General features: G+C 38.5%; 1 protein-coding gene and 1 pseudogene across 5 annotated transcripts in view; one reads left to right on the forward strand and one right to left on the reverse strand.

The window, feature by feature from the left end:
* Nucleotides 1-12,982, forward strand: part of LOC105090999 (phosphatidylinositol 3,4,5-trisphosphate 3-phosphatase TPTE2) — an 89,496-nt gene that overhangs the window by 61,505 nt on the left and 15,009 nt on the right. For 2 of the 5 annotated variants that reach the window (XM_010982408.3, XM_010982410.3), the window contains 8 exons: nt 806-967; nt 2,252-2,371; nt 4,369-4,468; nt 4,592-4,655; nt 5,416-5,480; nt 11,716-11,776; nt 12,542-12,623; nt 12,727-12,815. In XM_010982408.3, the coding sequence (XP_010980710.1) occupies nt 806-967; nt 2,252-2,371; nt 4,369-4,468; nt 4,592-4,655; nt 5,416-5,480; nt 11,716-11,776; nt 12,542-12,623; nt 12,727-12,815 (743 nt within the window). Of the gene's footprint in view, nt 1-805; nt 968-2,251; nt 2,372-4,368; nt 4,469-4,591; nt 4,656-5,415; nt 5,481-11,715; nt 11,777-12,541; nt 12,624-12,726; nt 12,816-12,982 lie in introns of those variants that run through there. The other 3 variants (XM_031465939.2, XM_031465942.2, XM_064493188.1) reach the window with 3 other exon arrangements.
* LOC116157191 (serine/threonine-protein phosphatase 4 regulatory subunit 2-like) lies at nt 7,380-8,159 on the reverse strand (annotated as a pseudogene).

Below are 12,982 nucleotides of genomic sequence, written 5' to 3' on the forward strand. Positions count from 1 at the left end.
CTTTGCAGCAACATGGATGGACCTAGAGATTATCACATTAAGTGAAGTAAGTTAGACAGAGAAAGACAAATATATGATAGCACTTATAGGTGGAATCTAAAAAAAATGATGGATACAAATGAATTTATTTGCAAACTGGAAATAGACTGACAGACATAGAAAACAAACTGTGGTTACCAAAGGGGAAAGGAGTAGGGGGAGGGATAAGTGAGGAGTTTGGCATTAACAGATACACACTACTATATATAAAACAGATAAATGACAAGGAACTACGTTACAAGGGAACTATATTCATTACCTTGTGATAACCTATAATGGAAAGGAATCTGAAAAAGAACATATATATGTATATGTATAACTGAATCACTTTGCTCTACACCTGAAAATATTACAACATTGTAAATCAACTATACTTCAATTGAAAAGATTAGTGAGTTTAATTTATTATGAGAAATTGGTAGAAGGCCCTTATAAAATTCTCAAATTTTAAGAAGAATTTACAAGTGGAGACAGTGATTTTAATTCAGTTTGCCTGTTCTATCTTGGAGTTTTAGTCTGATGTATCTATTATAAAAGGGCGTGATAACATGAAGTGGTTTAGTGGGAAGGTTATTTCCCTAACAACTGCATCTTTGGGTGAAAGTTGGGCAAGTTATTTTGAAGCTCTAAGACAAAGCAGTTCTCTTTACTACTGAACAGTTTAATCTGAAATAATGACATTTTGGTATCAGGTCATTGGCCTATAGGTAGTCTAACTGTAGGGGTGAAAACCACTGTCTTTATTCTGTTTATTTGTTTGTTGTAGAGTAACTGGAATTTTGCTGGTCTTTGTGGATATGTGCACCATCATTATGGACTTATTTCTCACTAAAAGCACAATATATATTCCTATGGAATACCATTTTGTTTCTTTAGCTATTGCTGCGTATTTTTTCTTGGATGTTTCCCTTCGAGTGTTTGTAGAAGGGTAAGTGATCTTTTTAAAAAAAAAACAAAAAAACACATAAAGCTACTTTGTACTGCTCTGGGAATTATCCCCAAGTCATTACCAGGCCAACCCAACCAAATATGTTCCAAGTTATCAAAATAATTCTCCTCAAAGGCATGGTCCACAAGAGAATCAACAATCTAAATCCCAATTTCTACTAGATCAGGCTTTAATATCATTGTTGCAACTGGCACTCTAGTTGCCAAACAGTGTGTTCTAGGTGGTTCCTTCAACAGGTGAATGCAAAGCGTTTGCAAAAATGGGGCCAGGCAGCTAATATGTCCATATGCACATTATTAAGAGGAACCTGTGTGTGAAGTATAAGTATTAAGACTTTTATTAAGAAATGAGCTGAAATAAAAGCTGACAGTACTAGATAATAGATCACGAACAAGCCCCTACCTCAGTTAAAAGAGAAATTTGTGTTAAGGTCTGCAGGAGAGCTGAGACACACTCATCCCACCAGGGAGGCTTGGTGCTGAGTCAGCAGCAGATTTTCTGGCTGTTGGCTTTCCGAGAAGGTGGGTGGAGGGAGCAAAACCTTGGCGCTGGACTGCTGTGAGTCAGGCACTAAATCCCCTAGGCTCACAGCATCCAGAAACTTCAGAATGCGCTTGTCTCCTCTCTGGTTGAACTTCTATCCTCATGTCTCTGAGCTGAGGACAGTTGCCCACTCCCAGGTTACTTACAACCTAAAAGGAGCTACCCCAGGATTGGAAGAAGCTTTCCCAGGGGCCCCAGTGCCCATGGCTGAAGGAGCCAGCGCTGGGGAGAAGGCCCGGTGGCTGGAAGTTCCACTTTGCACAGGGAAGGCCTCACCAGCCCACTGGGATTCCACTGTGGGTGCAAAGCCAGAAGATGAGTTTGCAGGGCAAAATAATGGACCTCTCTCCCTCTCACAAGCCCCTCTCGAGCACCTCTCACAGCCCCAGTTTCTCAAGGGCTGTGACATGTTCAGCTTCCATTGTCCCAACTTTCTCTCCCACCTATGTGAAGGCAGTGCTTGTCTCTTGTTCAGTGGTTTGGTTATATCTCTTATTGGTTATATACTTAAATCGCCAAACTGATGCTTTTGTATTATATAAGTATAAAATAATGAGTATGGGTATTTTTTCCCTTAGCCTAGTCTAGTAAACGCATTTTCAATCATTCATTGACATAGAATTCTTAACAGGGTTGAGTCAAGTAATTTGTGCTCTTAAATATCCTTATCTATTATGTGGGGAAGCATAAACTTACTTTTCTTGCTGTTTTTTGTTGCAGGGTCCTACCGTATTTTTCTAATGTATTTAACTCCTTAGATGCCACCATTGTCGTGGTAACTCTGCTGCTTGAAATTGTTTATAACGCTTTTGGCTTTACGGCTCTTAAAGATGTCCCCAAGTAAGAAACTTCAGATTCACCACTCTTACAGTTTCTTCTTCTTCTCCTTCTCCTTCTCCTTCTCCTTCTCCTTCTCCTTCTCCTTCTCCTTCTCCTTCTCCTTCTCCTTCTCCTTCTCCTTCTCCTTCTCCTTCTCCTTCTCCTTCTCCTTCTCCTTCTCCTTCTCCTTCTCCTCCTCCTCCTCCTCCTCCTCCTCCTTCTCCTTCTCCTTCTCCTTCTCCTTCTCCTTCTCCTCCTCCTCCTCCTCCTCCTCCTCCTCCTCCTCCTCCTCCTCCTCCTCCTCCTCCTTCTCCTCCTCCTCCTCCTCCTCCTCCTCCTCCTCCTCCTCCTCCTCCTCCTTCTCCTCCTCCTCCTCCTCCTCCTCCTCCTTCTCCTCCTTCTCCTCCTTCTCCTTCTTCTCCTTCTCCTTCTTCTCCTTCTCCTTCTTTCTGCATTTTCCGTGCCTTTCTTTTTCTTTTTGTGTAATCTTTTAAACTCCAGATGTGCTAATTCTTTGCCAGACAAGCTGCTTGAAAATGAAATGTTTAGATCAATTTCCACATACCTGGAAACGAAAGGATGGTGGTGTTGAGGGACCAGTGAAGGGTGTACCATTAGTTGAATGAAGAAGACAGAGCACCCAAAGAAGAAATTGGGGACTTGCCTCTTGTCTTAACTTTAACTTCTCTGCATTTTGAAGTTCCCACTTGAGCTTCAACTGCAAACTTCTTATACATGAAATTCCTGGGTCTTTCCTATAACCGAGAGTATTTGGTTGGATTTGTGCCAGTATAGCTCTTTTGGTGGTAGTGGTGGTGGTGTGGAGTTAATTAGGTTTATTTATTTATTTTAATGGAGGTACTGGGGATTGAGCCCAGGAACTCATGCATGCTAGGCATGCGCTCTACCACTGAGCTACACTATCCTCCAAGAGTATTTGGTTTGAGTCTCTGCAAAATTTGAGTGACTCCAATGATGATTCTCTAAAAAAGAACAGATGGAACAGAAAACCAGGTGACACGGAGGGCATCACAGAGGGAGAATTCTGCAGTACCCTTGAAATGAAGAAAACTGAGGCAGAGTTAGAACTGTTAGGGACCAGGAAACAAAAATGTGTACGAGAGACTGATGGCCTTGTTCTTTTCCCTCCTCTTTCTGCTATGGCATGAGGAACAGAAGAGCAAGTGTGCTGTGGGATGTAGATGTTGGGCGGCTCTCTAGGCTTATTCATTAGTCAAATAGCTTGCTGCTCTCTGCACTCCAGCTTCTCAGGACTTTAATTCGGGTCTCAGCAAAACTTGACAGTGTTTGATAGGCTTTTGGAGTTAGAATAACTGGAGCCAGTATGGTCCTCAGACAGGCAGCCGCAGCATCGCTGAAGGCAAGAAGAAAAGCACCTCAGGGCCCACCCTAGACCTACTGAATCAGTATGCATACTCCAGTCAGAGAAGCACTGGTCCAAACCATCAGTTCTCTGCCACTCAGTTTCTTCCTGATGGTAAGAGAGACACTTGGAAAGTACCTCAATCTCCTGCCTGCCTGTTGTGTGTTAACAGTTCTGGTGAGCCTCTATTACTCATGGGAATGACAAAGGTGAACAAGAACTCTGTTTTGATGGGGAAAAGATTGAAAAATTCTCCTCTTAAGTTGCAAAAGTTAAATCCACAAATTCTGAGAGTCTATCATTGAACTATTTCTTTAGTCCAGAGTTTTTCAACCTCTCCACACTACTGATACTTTGGACGAGCTTTTAGGAAGGGAGCTGCCCTGTGCATTGGTGTGGAGCAGCATCCCTGGCCTCTGCACACTAGATGCTCGTAGCACCGCCTCACATACAGCTGTGATTCCCAAAAATGTCTCTGGACGCTGCCAAACATGCTCTGGGGTGGGTGAATTAGGGGGTGGTGTGTGTGTGTGTGAAATTGCCCCTGGTCAAGAGCCACTGCTCTAGACTTAGAAACAGAGGATTTTGTCAACATGGACTAAAACAGAAACGGATCTTTTTCATTTATCGTTAGATTGACAGTTTTTACCCGACCTCTACGACTTTTCGTTCTGTTAAGAGCTGTTCATCTGGCTCATCAAGAAAGACATCTTGAAGCACTGACCAGAAGGATGGTAAGTGGACAAAAAATGTCAATGATGCAAAAAAATGTTTGTATTTTGGAAAATACTTGCAAGCATTGTAGATATCCATATATTCTTTATTTTTTACAAATTAATGATGCTTTAAACTCTCAGGTTTCAGAAAACAAACGGCGATATAGAAAGGATGGATTTGACTTGGACCTCACTTATGTTACTGGTTTGTGAACTTTAACTGTTGATTTGCCTATATAAAGGTCACATTTTTCTTGTGTGTGAGTAATTATATGATTATTTTGTTCTTGTCCTGTCTAAGCCATATTCTTTCAAAACATTCTTTATCCTTGAAGACATACGCCACTCTGGTAGTGTGACATATTTGGAGTTTAACCCTGACAGTGGAAAATCTTAGTTGTCATCTCAAATCCAGCCTACTTGTTTATAGTACAGAAAGTTGGATGGATTTTCACCTGACTCCCTTTGTTTGGCTTAGAATTTATTGAGTTCTAGTAGTTACCCTTGGTCCCAAGGATTTCAGAGAGACCTGTTCTTTAGAACCCCAGAGATAAGGTCATTGCTTTGTAGGTCTCAGGTTTCTGAGTCAGGAGCACTGGAAAGCACCCTGGGAATTCCCAACATTGCTGGAGCCCAGAGTTCTCATTTTATTTTGGCGTTTAAATAAGAAATAAATTCCCACCACAGGGGGGCGCTTCAGGCTAACATCAACACAAATCTGTTGCATAAGGCTTGGAACCAAGTGAGTCTTCAACACTATGTTGAGTTTAATGGTCATAATATTGGATACTTCAACATGTTATGTTGATTATCCTGAGGGTTAGTTAGCTTTTTTGTTGTCCTTCTCAATCCTGACAGTTCTTTTCTATGAAAAAGGAGTCTGATTATATGTAAACTGAGTTCTCATATATTGTTTCACATCTATAACCTATAACATTCGTAATAGTGACTGTTTTGACTTCCAGAACGTATTATTGCCATGTCATTCCCATCTTCTGGAGGGCAGTCTTTCTATAGGAATCCCATTAAGGTAAGAGGATTTATCCAACAAATGCTCATATTTCTCAGTAAACATAGACTGTGGAGTCGTAAGATAATATTGGCCCAAAGATTGTAGTATTCTCCTAAAAACTTACTCTTTCAGGTAAAAAATTATCATGGGTTGATATCAATTAGCTTTTGCTGTGTTACGAACCACCTCAAAACTTAAATGATTTATATTAGCAATCGTTTACTTAGCTCATGATAATGTGGTTTGTGAATTTGAGTCGGGCTTAACTGGGTGGTTCTGCTGATCAGGGACTGGCTTTCAGCAAAGCCAACTCATGCATCTGTGGGCTGCTCCTGGACGTCTGAAGGTTGGCTAGTCTAAAACGGCATGACTGGATGGCTCCATGTGATGTCTCATTCTCCCAGCTGGCTAGCTTGGGCTTGTTCACGTAAGGCAGTGGCAAGGACCCCATGAGTAGCAAGCGAAAGAATGCAGAGCCCCTAAATGCCCAGGCTCAAAACTAGGATAATGTGGCTTCTGCCTCATTCTATCAGACAAGGAAACAACAAATGTAGTCTAGATTCAAAAAGTAGAAAATGGATTTCATCTCTGGCAGACAGGAATTGCAGCAAATTATGGCCATCTTTTGTGGTCTATCCTAGGGGAGAAGGATGAGAATTCTTTAACTAAAATGTGTATTCTTAGGTTTAGAGCCTAAATTACGGTGGAAGCATACTGCTTTAGATTCTGTAGGTTAAAGTTCAAACATTAAACAATGTTTACTATGAAATTCCAGTTAAAAGTCATTGTTTAAGAAGTTTATGTGTGTGTGGGTGTGTATACAGTAGTGCACCTTCAGTCATTTTGCTCAGGTACATCATTAAAGTAATATATTAATTTTTCCAGTACAGTTGTGTTTCATATTATTTTTGACATTCACATACTCTAGAATATGTTAGAAAGAAACATAAAATATTCACAATTGTTCAGAAAAGCAAGCAAAATGAACCTGCCCAGTTCTTCTGAGATGGTCATGTTGGCTTCATCAGCATATTAATTCTACAAAATAGTAAGCAAATGTTTGAATACAGTTTCCAAGATAAAACACATTTTCTCATAAATAATAAAATTTTTTTCTCAAACACCACAAAAGTATACAAAAGAATTTTAGTTTTGAACAGATCTCTCAGAATGTATTTAACCTGATATTTCAACAAAATTAACATTTCCATGGTTTCACAAGGATCAGATTTTTAATTAATCAGAGGAAAAAAAAACTGCCTTGAAAGATGTGAACTCAGTCATTAGTAATAGAAAAAGTATCCCACTGTATTTATATCTTATAAAAACAGAAAAATATAACATTTCCCCCAGAATAATGTGTATATAATTATATATAATGTGTATTATATATACTGTCCTATATATCATATATTAGATAATATATAGTATATATAATTATACAATATTTATTAGAATAATATTTCCTCTTAAAAATAAATTGAAATATATATTATGTGTTATATAGTATATAGTTGTATAACATAATTACATATAAATCATATAAATATATATTACTCTTTATAAATATATATTGCATAATTGTATACAACATAATTATTTCTATATAATGTTATATAATATATATTATCTTACCTAGGTTGTATTATATAACATATATATATAAACACATATATATTACATATAAATATATATTATTCTAGGGGAGCAAATTTTGTATTTTTCTGTTTTTGTGAGAGATGAACATATGTAATTTATATACTATAACTAATATATGACTACCATGAAACCCTTTAATTCACATGGTAAATTTTGAAACTATGACCAAAATTTGAAAACTGCCAGAGCTGTCAGAAAAAGACAAGACAAAATCTTTCTTGCATCTGTATAAACTAAAGGTGATATTCTCCAAAAGAATTAAGAATTGTAATTACTACCTTTCACTTTAAAAACTACTTGATTACGTAAAAATTTCACGTGGTGTAAACCAGAACTGAATGTGAAATACTGCGTGTTCAGTGTTTCTAACAGCCTTTCCATCAGTTCAGCGGTGACTGCTGCGGTTTCCTTGTCAGTGTCTGTGGATGATTCTGAAGGAAACTCTCCGTGCCGACTGGTATTGGTTCCTCCTGATTCTTCTGTTTCATGGCAGTCAGGATCCTACTAGCAGGGCCTTTCACCATCTTCAGGAGATTCCTCCATTTGATTTTTCCTCAGAAGTCTCTTCATTCATGGTTAAGGGATCATCAGATTCTTTTTCTTGATTGTTTTTTTCTGGAATCATTTCTGTAGATGCTGTTAAAGATTCTCTTCCTCTCCATTCTCTTCTGTACGGTGCTGCCTGATACAACTACCTTCTTTGTCTTTATTCTTAGATGGAGACGGTTCTTCTGTTTCTTCTGCCATAACTGAAGATATTTCACTAGAAGTTGTTTGGCCATCTCTCTGACTTCACTTTCTTTGTCAAACTTGAGATTTTTAACCTCCTACCCCTCAGCTTCTACAGCATCTAATTTAGATGTTTATTTTTTATACAGCTCACTGAGAAACCTTCTGATCGAGATGTCAGAGAGTCACTGTGATTTTTGTCATCATGGTTTAAGTTTGTAAGGACTCTTTGCTGACTGTGATCTCAGGAAAACCATTTCTTTCTCTCTTTGTTTTTTCCCCTCTCCTCTCTCCCTCTTTTCCTTCCATCCTTCATTCTGTCTCTCTTATTATATAAGTTTCAGGTGCTCAGCACTATGATTCAACATCTGTGTACAATACAAAGTGATCACCACTGTAAGTCTAGTTGCCTTCCATCACCATACAGTTGACCCTCTTTACCCATTTCACCCACACTTCAAATCCCTTTCCCTCTGGTAACCACTAATCTGTTCTCTTTATCTTCCAGTTTGGTCTTGTTTTCTTTTGTTTGCTTTCTTTTTTCAGATTCCACGTGTGAGTGAAATCATACAGTGTTTGTCTTTCTCTGTGTGACAGCTTCATGTAGCATAATATTTTCAAGGTCCATCCATGTTGTTGCAAATGGCAGGATTTCATTCCTTTATGGTTGAGTAGTGTTCCATTTTGTGTGTGTGTGTGTGTGTGTGTGTGTATCACATCTTCTTTCTTTATCTGACAGTGCACATTTAGGTTGTTTCCATATCTTGGCTACTGTTAACAATGCTGCAATCAATATAGGGGTGTGTGTATCTTTTGGAATTAGTGTTTTTGTGTGTGTTCTTTGGCTATGTACCCAGAAGTGGAGTAGCTGGGTCATATGCTAGTCCTATTCATAATTTTGGGAGAGAATCTCCATTCTGTTTTCCATAGTGGCTGCTCTAATTTACAGTCCTACAAACAGTGTTTGAGTGTTCCCTTTCCTCCACATCCTTTCCAACACTTGTTATTTCTTGTCTAGCAGGTATGAGGTAACATTGTGGGTTTGACTTACATTTCTCTAGTAGTTAGTGATGCTGAACATCTTTTCATGTGCCGGCTGGCCATCTGTAAGTAATAGTAAATCTTCAGAACTTGTGTATAAATCCTCCAAATTTGTACTTATTTTATTTTTTACCTTTTAAAACAATGTGTTATTAGATTTTTCTGTACAAGGATTTGGATTTCAAGATTCAGAATGAATATGTTATCTTGCTACCTATTTTTCATTTTCATTTTTAAATGATATTTGAATATTCATTTTGGATTAAAATATATGTGGTAAAGTTGTTGTATTTTATAATTATATGTGGTAAAATGCACAAGAGTATAGCTTGAGATTTGGCAAATTTATATACCCATGTTACACTGTAGTCAAAATGTTGACTATTTCCAGCATCCTAGGAAGTTGACTGGTGCTCCAGACAATCCTCCTGTCAAGCAGAAGGAGCACTGTTTTAATCTCTACCCTATGGGCTAGTTTTGTCAATTCTTGAAACGGATACAAGTGAACACAAGGCATCTGCTTCTTGTATCTGGCTAATTTTGCTCAATATATTATTTGCAGAGTCATCTATATTTTTGTATATATCAGTAGTTTGTTCCTTTTATTGCTGGCATACATTTTATCGTATGTGTATATCACAACTTGCTTATTTCTCCTATTGATGGACCTTGTCTTGTTTCTAACATTTTGCCCTTAAGAATAAAGCACCAAGGTGTGGGAGGAGGGGCAAAATAGGTGAAGGGGATGACGGATTGGGAGCATTAATGGACTCATTCTATCTTATTCCAAGGCAGGGAAATGTTTTTCAGCATGCAAAATAATTACAGGCAATAACTAATACATACTCAGAGATCTGGGCAGTTATATAAAATCCATTTATAAATTTTTATTTTAAAAAGGCCTTGAAAATGAGGATCTGAGCCATATCTTGCCCAGGTGAGACTATTTATAAGATATCACAATTTTACCACTCCCTTGGCCAATTTTGAAAAAATTTCCGAACCACTAGTTCACGTGGAAACTACATTATCTCTTCCACAGTGAAAACAGTTATGGAGTAATTCGACCAGGGTTCATTGGATGGATTGTAGCACCTCAGGGCAGCCATCTCAAAATTGCCAGACTCCATCTTTATGAACAAAGCACCCCTCGATTACCAGTATTGCTTTTCAGTAGGTTGAGCTGATAACTGTGAGTTAACTCTAAGTTGTCTAAAGGAAGCCAGTTTTCTTTTGTAGATTTGGTGGTGATAAATACCAATTTGACAACAATTCATATTAGCTGGGGTGTTTTCTTAAAAAGGCCCAAACTTCATTTAGAATGTGAACCCGAGCAAAGACATCACTCTTGGCTCCTGGATGGTCTCTGGACCATCTAGACTGAGTGGTTTCTATCGGTTATTATGCTCTTATCTCCTTGGAATATTGGCAAAGTTCTAAGTCATTGATCTCTTTACCATTTTTAATCAGCATATCTGAGGAAGAAATAAATCCTCTGTTTTCATAAAATCCATAAATCATGAATCACCTCAAAAACATATCTGCTGCCCGTATTAGCATTCACTCATCTTTTGTCGGCATGCTGGTTCACGCCTAAGGTGTTAGTTCAGCTAAGGCCGGTCAGCCTGAGAACTGGGCAGTGGAGCTGCCTCCGTGGTTGTGTGTTTAGTGATCACACTACATCTGGCACAGAGAATGCCTTTGTCGTTTTTATGTTAAGAGGCATCCACAAACTATGTTAAATCAAGGTTGACTAAAGGGTGCGATATTCAGTTCTGGCCACGGTTGACTCCTGACATAAATGCTAAACAGTCCTGTGGTTCCCCTTTATTCTTAAGAGGGAAGAAAGTTGCAGGGTTATATTTTGAACATCATTGAATAGTAATAGAGCAAACACTAGAATTTCAAGCAAGCACTGTGGTGGAAGTTTGATCTCTGTGGCTACCACATGCCAGTAAGGAGGGTGAACCTTCACCTCCAAATCAAGGAACGTGCTAAGATAGACAATGGGCCTCTGTTTTCTCAATATTAAGCCAGGAAACATTGCTCTGAGGGTACTACACTAATCAAGTTTTGAATTTTTTTACAGTTATGTTTGTTGTTATAGACACACTTGCACATGTATGTGTTTCAGATGGATAAGTTGGCTGGAAATATTGTTGTATCAGTATGGTGATATTAATTGTACTTTAATAACCACTATTTATTTCTCATTTTTAAAATTATGCATGTACACATGTGTGTGTACACATATACACACATGCATGCATTTATATTCATTTTGGAATGTAAGAAAACGTAGATGAGCCAAGAAAGTCTCTGCATTGCCACCAGTTATCTGAAATGTAATATAATGTCTTTATCATTTTCTCTTATGTGTACACATGTACAATCATGCCATACCTTTTTTGCATTTATTTATTTAAATGGTGCTTGGGTAACTTGTAACATCCAGATCATTATCTAAAAGGTGTATCTATTCAGAATCAGATCCAGGTAAGAACCACATATTACTGTGAATTAGCGATTTGAGACAAATTTTCTTAAAGCTTGTTAAGCCTCTAATTTCCCTCTCTGGTAGCTTTAAACAATGTGTGTTTATAGTCGAGACTAATCAGAGTCGTCAGGGACAACTTTGGGGGGCTATTTGAAGGTTAGATATGACTTGGACTGTGTGTATCCTTCTAGTCCCTGAATCACCCCTAAAAGGTGCTAAGTGAGGGACAAGTGAATAAAAGGTAGTAACCATTTTAGGTGACTCCTAGGAAATGGCTTGTGTTGGTGCCACGTGGACATATGTAAGGTATGTGTCAATCTTTTGTAGGAAGTCATGCGGTTCCTGGATACGAAGCATGCAAACCACTACCAAGTCTACAATCTTTGCAGTATGTACATGACTAGACATTTTGCTACGATAGATAGAAAACAGATCACTGCATATAAGAAGATGATTCTGTTTTCACATTTTATTTAATCATAAGTATTGTTGGTTGCCCCAGCCCTACTTGGTAGGAAAAGATAACCCAACAGCACAAATAAAGTGCCCTGTGAGGGAGGCAGGGGACTGGAGGAGGAGGCATTTTAGCAGGAGTCGGCTCTAGTGGTAGCAGGTTTAGGAGAATATTTCTGTTTTTCCTGCCAACTTGTGTTTTGAAGACAAGACAGTTCGACAAATGCATTCTCTAACCCGCTAGGAATGAGTGTAAGGCGACTAGGGCCCTATGTGGGAAAAACAATAAAACCCTGTAGAAAACAGATTACATCCCAGCTTGCTACTCTCGTAATTTTTTTTTCTCTTTCTGAATATTAAATGGACATTTTCAGGCTGCAGGCCTTTCGGTTGGCCACATTTGCTTCTGCTCTGTGTAACCTTATGCTAATGTAACAAGCAGTCTGGTAGAAAATTACAAGTCAGGCTTAGTAAACAAACCGAGATAATGTGGGCTTAACTTCCTCAAGATAGACAAACCACTACTATACTTACGTTTTTAAGACCCTTCTGTTTCTTTTGGAGCAGCAGGAGCCAATCAGAAAGCTCCTTTCAAAGATAGATAAAGAATTTCTAATAGAAAAGTATAACCTAATCATAACTTGATCACTTACTATGTTTGTTAAGATTAGAGATATGACCTACGCATCGTGTATTTCAGGTGAAAAAGCTTATGACCCCGAGTACTTCCATCACAGGGTCCGTCAGTACATGATTGATGACCACAATGTCCCCTCTCTGATGTAAGTGTGATGCCGGGTTGGCCGTCAGAAGAGGGCTAAATAAGCTGGGCTTGATTTTGGGGGACAGATTTTAATTCAGCTAAAACTCTTACCTTTGAATCAGTGAGATGTTGGCGTTCTCCAGGGACGTAGAAAAGTGGATGGCTCAAGACGAGGAAAACATCATAGTGGTTCACTGTAAGGGGGGCAAAGGTAAAAACGTTTTTCTGTTTAATTTCTTTTTCTAAAGAAATTTGAAAAATGTATTAAAGTGTGTGAACAAGATACATACTTCGGTTAACTGGTATTAATCATTGTTAACATCTTATACTATTAGCTTCAAGACTGAAGGAAGGGAAAGGAGTGGGGAGGAAGGGAAG

Source organism: Camelus dromedarius, chromosome 13 (genome assembly GCF_036321535.1).
Source record: "Camelus dromedarius isolate mCamDro1 chromosome 13, mCamDro1.pat, whole genome shotgun sequence".
Lineage (NCBI taxonomy): Eukaryota > Metazoa > Chordata > Mammalia > Artiodactyla > Camelidae > Camelus > Camelus dromedarius.